The sequence below is a fragment of the Atractosteus spatula genome, chromosome 4 (assembly GCF_055471065.1).
Source record: "Atractosteus spatula isolate fAtrSpa1 chromosome 4, fAtrSpa1.hap1, whole genome shotgun sequence".
NCBI lineage: Eukaryota > Metazoa > Chordata > Actinopteri > Semionotiformes > Lepisosteidae > Atractosteus > Atractosteus spatula.
Window position 1 is genome coordinate 61,686,506 of NC_142709.1, and position 12,096 is coordinate 61,698,601.

The 12,096-nt window shown below is 41.3% G+C and overlaps 1 protein-coding gene across 1 annotated transcript; it reads left to right on the forward strand.

The window, feature by feature from the left end:
- Nucleotides 1-276: 276 nt before the first annotated feature.
- agxta (alanine--glyoxylate aminotransferase a) lies at nt 277-11,449 on the forward strand. The gene is made up of 11 exons (XM_088915020.1): nt 277-595; nt 2,191-2,383; nt 2,726-2,790; nt 3,207-3,307; nt 6,953-7,023; nt 7,414-7,498; nt 8,064-8,159; nt 8,815-8,884; nt 9,246-9,341; nt 9,648-9,776; nt 10,444-11,449. Exons 1-11 carry the CDS (start codon nt 323-325, stop codon nt 10,549-10,551), a joined length of 1,287 nt encoding a protein of 428 aa, XP_088771146.1. The 5' UTR covers nt 277-322; the 3' UTR covers nt 10,552-11,449.
- The last annotated feature ends 647 nt before the right edge of the window (nt 11,450-12,096 follow it).

Consider the following 12,096-nt stretch of genomic DNA (forward strand, 5'->3'; position numbering starts at 1 on the left):
TTGATAGAGAATTTTGGTCTCGTTTCTGGAAAGTTGAGTTTGGGGGCAGCAAATCCCGTATGTTTAAAGAACCCCGTTGAGTTAATATTTTTTAACCCCTTGGAGTCGGGATTTCTTTGTTTTGTCCTTTGTTTCTCTTTGTTTCTCTTGCAAATTAGCGTTTTCTTTGTCTCGCCTTCTTGTCTCGCGTAAAGTGACCCACCAGGATCAATGCGTCAGAGGTCAAGGACCTGTTTGTTTTAAATCAACTGCAAAGCCCAAATTTTAGTACTCTCGCTTCAGAAACCGCACTGCCCAAGGAGCCGGAGAGGCGAGACCAGCGATGATGCAGAGGACTTTGTTTTGCAGAGGTGCGTTCCTGGCGCAGCAGGTTGCGCTGGAGAGCTCCCTACCCACCAGGGTTTCAGCAAGCCTGGTGCCCCGGTACAGGCGCACCATGTCGTCCCTCTCGGTACCTCCACCTGCCTGCTTGCTTCAGCCTCTCCAGGCACCCTACCGCTACATGTTTGGGCCGGGACCCTCCAACCTTCCCCCCAGAGTCCTGGCTGCCGGAGGTAGACCTATAATCGGTCACATGCACAAGGAAATGTTCGAGGTAAACGACTTTTAAATACCTTCGCAACTAAGACGCTTATTAAGAAATGCTCATTATTATTATTAATTATTATTATTATTTCATAAGGATTAATGGAAATATTACAGTTAAGTTGTTACATAATATTGGTAGCTGAACGTAAATTGAAAGTTTCGAAAATTACGTAATACACCCAAGAGTCCAGTCGCCTGTCTTGAGCTTTTCTTCAAAATATGAATGACATAAAGCAGGATTTCTCATTTTTTCACTGAATGAGCAACTCTAAGCCGAAAACAACACAAATTTAAATGAAGTGAACTGTAAATGATGATAAAAGAGGTGACAAAAACTGTTTTTGTATTACACTTTTCCACTTTTTTATTAGGTTGATGAAATATAGACTGTATAATATTTCGTTATTTAAAGTTCATTAAAGTGTATGATACTTAAGATATTCAGAGTAAATCTTTCATGATCAATTTAGAAATACGCATTCAGCGTACTATTAACTCACGATGTTATATATAATATTTAATATATTTATAGATTTAATAATGAACATAATAAAGTCGTTTTAAATTACCTAAAAATATTCCTTAACAACAGTAAAGTTAAGTCATACAGTAATGATTATTACAAGTTCTACCGTAGTGTTCTCCCAATGACCCTGAAGTCATAAGCAGAAAACTTACTGTTTATAGAGAGTAATGCTCAACACCGCTGTATGTTGAGGGAATGTGTTTTCTGAGTTTTATGATTTCAAATCAAACTTATATTTGACAACTATATTTTAAAAATAGATATCTTTATCTAACACTACTAACTGCGACACGACTGTGTTGCCCAAAAGTTTGTAAAATACAGTAAACCCTTCTTAAACGGGACGGTGCAAGGAGTGTGCTACACACAATCTCTTTATTTCATGTAGTTAATATACTGTATAAATTTGCTAGGAAACACAAATACCTATGAATTTATATTCATGCTGTATAGACCCATCTACAACTATATTGTACAAAATGTTATTCATTGTTTTATTATTTTTTAATTTAATGTGATTTAGTGCATATTTGTCTATTTGTGTAGTGTACATTATTGTAATTGTTTTTTGGAAATGTGTCATTTGAAGTACACTTTTTTATTAAAATAGAGTCATACCGTGATGCAATCACTGGCCAGTACAGGTACTTTAACGACATTATTTTTACATCTTATTTTTTTGTACTTCTTCCGTTTTCCTCTGTTTTTCAAAATAAACCAAGCCTGTTGTGTGGACCATCTTTGTCCATTATTGCAAATGGGATTGCAATATTGCAGGGAAAGTCCAGTATTTTTTATCTTACAAACAAAATTCCTCTTTCGTGATTTTGTCTGTTAAATGTGAAGTCCGTTAAAGCTAAGATTTACTGTACCACAAAACCAAGCAGTGCTGTGCTGTGAAAAAATACACCATGTGATGATTTAAATATTTCCTCCACTATGTCCAAACCTACCCCATAACGTCAGGGGCTCAGTTCTATGCTACAGTCCTGTGGCTTCACCCACAACCGTGGATGTACAGTGTCCCGGTGTTCCAGAGCTCTGACCCAGGTCTGCTGCTGCCCTGTGTGTTGCAGATCATGGATGAAATCAAGAAAGGTATCCAGTATGTCTTCCAGACACAGAATAAGCTGACCATGGCCATCAGCGGCTCAGGCCATGCGGCCATGGAGGCGGCCGTCTTCAACGTCGTGGAGCCTGGGGAGGCCGTCCTCATCGCCATCAATGGCATCTGGGGCGAGCGGGTGGCCGACATCGCCGAGAGAATCGGTATGTCGCTCTTAAAACCCTGAGGAGCCCTCTGACTGGGGACAGCGGCAGCTTTTTAACAACACAATTGGGGGTTGTTGGTCACACACGACTACTAGAAAATTATTTAAGCTGATATGACTTTTATGTTCCAAGCTCTGCATGTGCGTGTCTTTCTCAGGGCAAAAATACAGAACTTTTCCATTTTAACATCTCCTGAGACACAGGCAGCGTAATTGTGGGCATAAACCCAGGTTTTAGGCATAACCGACATGGACAACTGTTTTGCATGACTGCATTGCCTGAGTGTACGTTGCCATTTTAGGTTCCAACCCTGGAAATTGTTTTCTTTCAACAACACAGGTGCAGACGTTAAGAGGATTGTGAAACATCCTGGGGAATGCTTCTCTCTTCCAGAAATTGAACAGGTGACATACTATTAAGCATTTATAAAGGTCACGGGGGCCAGTGTAGACTACATTAGTCACTCTTCATTAATCACAGGGATTCTGATATGTAATCTGATGAAAGAGAGAGTCCAGCTTGATTCAATATTTAGCTCAGACACTTCAAGAAGCTGCTGTGCTGATTCCTGGCTTTGCATTATTTTGGTTCTCCTCACTTTCACCCTGCAGCTTCCCCTTGCAGAGAGTCACATGATGGGTTAGGTCCACCTGTAAATGAGTCCACATACACTGTCTGCTTACACTGCCAGTTGCATTTGAGCAACAGCAGTCCCTGTTGAATGAACTCTTGAATGAATAAATGGTCACTGTCCCCTAAGTGAGCCGTTCCAAAGCTTTGAATTGTTTGAGTGATCAATTGATCGGTTGTCCTCCTGCAGGCCTTGACACAATACAAGCCCGTGCTCTTCTTCATCACTCATGGGGAGTCTTCCTCTGGAGTGGTGCACCCCATGGATGGGATTGGCGACCTGTGTCACAAGTAAGTGTGTCTTCAGAATCTCGGACTTCACGCACAAGAACCGTTGTGGCCTGCTGCTGAAACCTAGGCATTGTCCAAAGAAACAGAACATGAGAAGAGTCTCAAACAGTCCACCAGAGGCTCGTCGATGTAATGCCAATGAAAAGCAGGCAGAATCCAAATGATTATTGCCAGGATGTTTACTTGGCAGACATTCTCATTTAAAGGGGAACTGCAGTCCCAATTTCTCAGACCGGATATTAAATCTTGGTAACAAAATAAATTGACGTTAAAGAGCAGGGGTTGGCAAACTAGAGCCCGCGGGCCAAATCCGGCCCGCTGAACTTTTCTGAGTGACCCGCAGCTCCCTGCTGTTTGAATCTCGAGGGTTACTTTTTGCATCAAATATTGAAAATCTATCACCAGTGGCCTCTACTTGTGAACTCTGCTGCTCTCTCTTATGAGGTGCCATTTAGGCCATTATTCAAACTTTACCTCTCATACACAAATAAATTGCTCTCACATACACACAAAACTACACTTACACTCTCCATTTTACCACCCACATACACACAAAACGCTCTCACACATTCACTAGTTTTACCTCTCACATACACACAAAACGCTCTCACATTCACTAGTTTTACCTCTCACATACACACAAAACGCTCTCACACATTCACTAGTTTTACCTCTCACATACACACAAAACGCTCTCACATTCACTAGTTTTACCTCTCACATACACACAAAATGCTCTCACATTCACTAGTTTTACCTCTCACACACAAAATGCTCTCACATTCACTAGTTTTACCTCTCACATACACACAAAATGCTCTCACATTCACTAGTTTTCCCTCGCACATATACATAAAACACTCCTTCACAATGTGAACGTGATAGACAAAACTAGTGCATGTGAGTGCTTTTTATGTGTATGTGAGAGGTAAAATGAAGAGTGTCAGAGCATTTTATGTGTATGTGAGAGGTGAATTATGGCCCAATTATGGTAGTCCATCTAAAACAAAAGGATTTTTAACACTTTCGCTTACTTAACTTGCACCCTACAAATATTTGTACTTTGTCAACGGTCAGATAACTACACCAACCCCGAATTCACAGGTACTACATCGGACTGTTTGATGTGCAGGAGGGCTATCCTTCCAGGAACGACACATATTACAGTGTCTATGTTATTGGGTGTCAACAGTATTACGATCCTGTTTGCTCAAGGTGGACCGATTCCTTGCAGTAGTTTATCCTTATACTTACAATCGTTACATAACTAAGACAGTAGTTATAGATGTTTTTGCTTTCTGTTGGTTTTACAACTATTTTTTCTTAACAATTCAGAACCTCGTTACCATCGATGTAGCTGCAAAAATTAACGCATGTGGTATTTTGTCGCTCCAGGCAATAATAATTGCGAGACTGGGACCCTGGTTGAAACCCTGGCAGCATGGTGCCAGGAGAATAACCTCTCTCTGAACATCAGTAAGACTAAGGAGATGATTGTGGATTATAGGAAACACCAGGGAGGAGATCACATACCTATTTATATCAATGGGACTGCAATGGAGAGGGTCAGCAGTTTTAAGTTCCTGGGACTTAACATCACAGAGGACTTAACCTGGACCCACCACACCAACATCGTGGTCAAAACAGCATGGCAGGGCCTATTCTTGCTCCGCAGGCTAAAGGAGTTCCGCATGCCATCACATATCCAGGCCAGCTTCTACAGGTGCACTTTTGAGAGCATCCTGACTGGTTGCATCACTTCCTGGTATGGGAACTGCTCCACCCGGGATCGCAAAGTACTGCAGAGGGTGGTGAAGGCAGCGCAGCTCATTAGCGGCTGTGAGCTACCAAACATCCAGGCTGTCTATTCAGCGAGATGTCTTAGGAAGGCCAGGTCCATTCTCAAGGACCCCAGTCATCCCAGTCACAAACTGTTCTCTCTCCTACCGTCCGCTAAACAGTACCGAGGCAATCAATCAAAGTCCAACAGATTACCGAACAGCTCCTACCTCCAGGCAGTAAGATTGCTAAATAGCCAGGCTGCAGTTCCTTCAGCAAATCACCTGTAATGGCTACATGGACACACAGTTTTCATTGTATTCAGCATACTGCACTACCTGGACATAATATATTGCATACACCCTGGACACATAGCAGCTCTATTTATATCGAGTTTGGTCTGAGTTTATCTTACTCAATTTCTATTGCATTATTATCTATTATTATGTAGCCTTATTTTGTAACCTTAATTTTGTGATTTTTATTCCCCCCGGTGAGCTCATAGAAAAGACATTTCATTGCCAGCAACTACTGCTGCATGCTGTATTGTTGTGCATTTGAGAAATAAACTTTGATTGCTTGATTGAGTGCCGATGAACGTGAAACTGTACTTCATCGCTAAATACCAGATGTCATGTCGTTATCTTCTATCATGAGGCACTAATCAGTGGCATGGTTGCGAGATTTTACTTGGGTAGTTGCAACGGCTCTGTTTCAACCGAAATATCATCGCCCCCCTCAGAATTTCAGATGCCCCCTACAGATTTTTCCCCTGGTGCAGGTCCTGTGCATGCTGCGTTGATAGAAGAACACTCATCTCAGGCGTCGTAGCCGATGACAAGCTATTGCTTCTGGTGTGGCTAAGATGTTATTAATTGGAGCTACAGCTTGGCTTAGTGCTTGCTGCGGTTGAGGTTGATTTCTTTCCTCCATCTTGGAGTGCAGCAGAAAGCTTGTTGATAAATTTTCTCAGCCAATCACATTGGGCCATAATTCACCTCTCACATACACATAAAATGCTCTTACACTCATTAGTTTTACCTCTCACATACACATAAAATGCTCTTACACTCATTAGTTTTACCTCTCACATACACATAAAATGCATTCATATTCACTAGTTTTGTCTCTCACGTTCACATTATGAAGGAGTGTTTTATGTATACAGTACAGTATGTGCGAGGTATGTGTTTTGTGTGTATGTGAGAGGTAAAACTAGTAAATGTGAGAGCTTTTTGTGTGTATGCCAGAGCAATTTGTGTGTGTATGAGAGGTAAAGCCCGTCAGACATCAGCCTTAGCCCAGGTTACATACGCCTGTGCTACAACTGATTCTTACCGTAAATTCATTTGGATTTTTGTTGCCTACTGTGATTGGCTCAGTCACGCAAATGACGTCTAGTGTATGCTATCTTGACTGACAAGAGGCTAACTGTAAGTTATTCCTGCCATTTTGAAAAAAAGAAAGATCGATGCAGAGGGTCGAAAATTTCAACGACAAATGGTCAGAAGAGTACTTTCGTGTCCCTTGGAAAGAAAATGTAACGTGCTTTATCTGTCAGGAAACAATCGCCGTGATTAAAGAATCACGAGACGAGACGATTAAAAAATGAGACAAAACATCAGGCTACGTTTTCAGAATACACAGGAGATGGACATATGGAATAATTAGAACAGTTAAAAAGTCGCAGCAAAAACTATTCAAGAGATGTAAATTGAAGCAAGTTACCGTGTACATTTTACTGTTATTTCAGTTTGAAATGCACTCATCAATGCTGATTCTTTCTAACCCCGAAATATGAAAATAGCTTTGCAGTTCCCCTTTAATTGCTTTATGCAAAGTGTAAAGTGTCTTGTTCTCTTTCAGGCACAACTGTTTGCTTTTAGTAGATTCTGTGGCATCTCTGGGTGGTGCACCACTACACATGGACAAGCAAGGTAATCCTAACTGACAGTTCCCTGCAGCCACTGGGTCCTGGTGCTCAGACTGGGCTGGATTCTAACTGCTCTCTACCACGCAGCATAAGACTGGATCCACTGTTGTGCGGGGTTGGGGATGTAATGCACAAGTACATTTTAAACGGCAACCAGGATCAGTGGAGTTTTCACTACTAAAAAAATGAAAGTAAAAAGATGTCAAATCCACTCAAACAAAACGTATTGAGAGGCCTTTTCCTCTACTTACATAGGTTTAAGGTGTAATTGTTCTCCTGATCTTTATAATGAACTTACAAACTTCATGAACAGCTGTTAGCTTTATAGCTGAGTGCTTGCCATTGCCTGATGGTAGCAAGCAGCTCCAGTCTGTCTCTGTCCCCATATTCACAGGCATTGACATTCTCTACAGTGGTTCACAGAAGGCACTGAACTCCCCCCCTGGGACTGCACCTATCTCCTTCAGTGATCAGGCCAGGTGAGGGAAATGAGCTTTCACTCAAAATTACTCTTCCTCTTCTTATTGCACTGGGACTAGTAGCATTACTTTTCAATTAAATTCAAGCTTTATTGTCCATTTGGGGAAATTTGTTTTTCAGCACACTCCCAATATAACACAATGACAGACATTTTACCACCAAATAACTTTTCTTTTATATAATCAGAAACTGGGATTTGAGTGTTAGAGATCTTACTCACTGATTGACTAGAAATCAGGTGGCTACGGGCCCCAGTGTGTTACCTGTCTGTCCTGAGGATAGATTGTAGGGCAAATTTCACAGCTTTTATAAAACTTTGAATTATTGCGTCTAAAACTGTAGATGAAAATTGTATCAGTGGTTCACTGTAAACTCCCATGATACTTATACACCCTTCAAAATGATAATTTTAATAATAATTGAAAAGAATTTATTTCCCTTTGTCCTTCTGTGGTAAATACGAATAGTGTTGCCTTGCTTCAATGCTGAGATACACTAAAGAGTTCTGAGATTGATTGTCTGTAGTTGCAAACTGATATTTCCTTTCTTTTATCCACTGTACAGCAAGAAGATCTTTAGCCGAAAAACGAAGCCAGTCTCTTTTCTCCTGGACATGAGGTGGCTTGCCAATTACTGGGGCTGTGATGAAAAGCCCAGAGTGTAAGTCTCAATACTTTCATGGTGACCCACATTTACTCTTAAACATGTGGACAACATCATCAAAGATAAATAACCCCTAGTGTCACTCCAGTCACATGAATATGTGATATTGCCTTCAGCTGATTTATTTTCTTTCACTACGAGTCATCATGTTCATTGTAATTCCTTTGTTTATGCAACTTTCACAGTTGTTTGCTGTGGTCGAGGGGTTGTTCCAGTGAAGTGCAGTCAGATCAGCGCCAGATGGCTCATTTATTTTATTTTCTGGTGCAATTCTGTTTTTCCTTCCACATGCTAGGTTGCTGCCAGTGATCCTTCTGGAGGCTTTTCAGAAACTCTGTATGCTATTGTCATTATTCAGGTTGATAAACTAAACATGGCTCAGAAACTACAACCAAGTCAAACAAGAGGGAGAAAATGGAACAGCAAGAAAAAATAAAATTGGACACAAACTTTACACACCTTTAGCCTCAGCAGTCAGGCACTTTCAAGCCCATTCAACACGATAAAGCATAAAGAATTTACAATGCACACCTTCACTCTGAACCTGCTGAGCTCCAGGTGTACAACACAACGTGAGGATCTGTCTGGACAAAATGAACGAAGAGCTAAGTGATCTCACCAGGCTTGTCTGGATCTCCTTATCTGTCTACAGGTATCATCACACGGGCCCCGTGTCTGGATTCTTCTCTCTCAGGGAGAGCCTGGCCATCGTGGCCGAGCAGGTGAGGGGGCTCAGTACTGCAGTTTCAGGCATTCTGTTACACGCCTCGGAGCAGGTGTTTTCAGCGAAAGTGAACGTTTCCAAAATACAATCCAGAAATAAGTGAATGAATATCACTCCTGGAGAGCATGCTGAGCCACACACATTATGATGCATTTAACACCTTTACAGCTCTAATTGCTTTTCTGAATATGACAGTTTCCAGAATCTAACTAAAGCACTGTTTATATACAGTATTTACATTTATATAAAAATATTGTATATTTATCAATTGTATTGGGCTTCATCTTTTAGATGCTGTGTGTATGCTGCCCTCTTGTGGCAGTTTCCTGTAAGTGACTAGTTTCTGTATCTATACTAAGGGCCTGGAGAAGTCCTGGAAACAACATCAGGAGGTGGCAGAGTACCTACACCAGGGGCTGGAGAATCTAGGACTGAAGCTGTTTGTGAAGGAGAAGGTGAGTGTCAGAGGAGAATAGTACATGGGCAACATGGTGAGAATCTAAAAGGCTAACTTAATTTAACAACTAAAACTAAAATAGTTTTACATGGAACTGGAATGGAGCTTAGAAACAAAGGTTAAAGAAAGTCTTGACAGAGTGCAGGTAATAAGCACTCCCTTTCCATATAATGACCAATAACGTCCTGGGTGTTGCCTTGATCTCCCGACTAGTGCTTTCCCGACCAATTTAAATTCCGTCTTTAAGACAAGTGCTTCTAGTTTCTTGTACCCTGTTGTTGACTTTGTTGGGTGTGACTCCCAGCATCTGAGGCTCCCGACAGTGACCACCATCGCAGTGCCCCAGGGATACGACTGGAAAGAGATCACAGCCTACGTCATGAAGCACCACAGCATGGAGATCACTGGCGGCCTGGGGCCCTCTATTGGCATGGTGAGTACAGGGTTCGAATGGCGTGTTTGTGTTTGAAAGTGAGAAGAGAGGGTAGGAAAGGGGCACCTGGGCCATTGAAAAGTGAAAAGTCCTACATCTTTGTGAAATCGATCCAACAACTTTAAAATACTTCATTTGTAAAGGTTTACAGATAGCAGGGCCCAGGGGCGGTTTGGCTTTCATGGTGGGGAGGCAGGAGCTGCAAGCCATATGAGCTGAAAGTGCCTCCTCTCTGACTGTTAATTCCACCTGAGCTCTTATTTGTCTGTGCCATGTTTGTCATGACAGGCTCAGCTGGACTATGGAAAACCCTTCTCCAGATAAAAGTCTAACCTGATTGATGATTTCCAGAGACTTATCAAATCAACAGGGGTATAGCACTCCAGGACTGTTGCTGTTGGCTACTAGCTTAAGGATTTTCTTTGTTCAAGCTGATCACTCAAAGTCTAAGAAATATATGTAAATTAAGAGTAAATAGCCAAGTTTCAAGTTTAAACTCTAAAGTTGAAAGAGTGCATTGCTGAAGCTGTCCTGCACTTGTTTAGCCAATATCTATGCCTTTCTTATCTTGAATGTAACTGATTGTCAGGGAGTGCGTTTATTTTGTCCATAGCCAGAATTTCAGATTTCAGTTCACTATTCCTTTTGGGTGTGTTGTGTGCCGCAGGTTCTGCGAGTGGGGCTGATGGGATATAACTGCAACAAGACCAACGCTGACCGTGTTCTCCAGGCGCTGGGAGATGCGCTCAAACACTGTCACAAGAGCAAGGTGTAGGAGGGAGGTGCCAACCCCCAGCCCCTCACGGGCCAGTTCTAAAGGAAGACGGGGTCTTTGCTGAAGGGTCTGCATTTCTGTAGGGAACAACGCAAGATATGTGCATTATGGATATGCATTTCGGAAGCATCCCTTAAACTGCTGTCCAACAAGAGGATTTTCATTTCTCCCTTTTGTTTTGTAATTACACCCCCAATCCCCACCACCCTTGTAAATCTGTAAATCTGAACCTCTGTTCTGACCACGAGAGCTCAGGAATTACGAATGAGCCTCTCCAGGCCTCGGATGCAGAGTCCTGCAGTTCTTGCTAATTAAGATCTAAAAACAACGAGTAATTTGACTTCTTGTGCAGATAATTAATTCCTTTCAGTATTTTAGGGCCTCAAGGACAGCCTACGCAAGCTCAGTGGTGATTGCACAGATCCTAAAGACAGCGAAGGTTAGATCCCCCCCCTGCAGACCATTTCTTGTGACAGTCCTTTGGATCCGTACCTGTCGAGCTGCAACAAGCTGATACAGCACACTGCTCCTTAATAATGCAACACCATAGCTTACTGCATGTTGCTCTGGTGCAAAAAGTATTGTTTGAAAGCGTACACGTGAATGTAAAGTATTTTAATAACCTGCAGTGCAATGCTGCATTGGAATAAGAAACATATAAACAGGTTTACTGATTTCAGGGAATTGATATAAGCACATAAGAATATGTACAAATAAGAAGAGCCATTTGGCTCATCCAGAGCCAAAACTGAACAGTAAATGTACTTCTTATACATGTATTGCATTTTTTAAATGGTAATTTTGAAAATAAAAAAAATATTTAATTCTCTGTAAACGTGCTTGTTTCAGGCAATAAATGTTGTACCTCTGAAGATCTACACCATGTATACAGTATGTGTTGATGAGCATTTCCATTACTTTTGTGCAAACAGGCCTCCTGAGTGGGTTACTGGCATCAGCATGAATTAAAACATGTAGCTGTGATTAGACCAGACTAATGTAAAGAAGCCATCTTTTAATTCAAAAGACAAAGCCGTTCGGTTGCATATTCTTCATTATTTACACAGCGTAATCTTAAAGTGCTCTATAAGGCATTAAGCAATTAAAAGAAACCTGGCACACAATTTATATATGAAATGGCAGAAAAATAGGTAGTACGAGTGCACTACATCACAAAAATGACAGTTATTTGTGGTATAAATCGAGTAGAGCACTTATCTGTACTTTCTATACGAAGAGAACTGCACGGTCTTGATTCTTCGAAGAAAACAGCCCTCTAACTCATCAGACGGAGGTGAAAGAAAATATCTGGACATGACAGGAAAGGCCTTGGATCCCTTTCTTAGTACCTTAAACAGATAACTAAGCGGAACAAGTCGACTTGGTTTATAACTAATATATACATGTTTAGTTTTAATTAAGAAACTAGTCGGGTTAAATGATCAACTGACGAGGCATCCCCTTCAACTTAAACAACGAGAAAAGCTGTTACTTCAGAACAGCATATAAATTAAAAGGTTAATACACGACGGTTAAGAATGCATC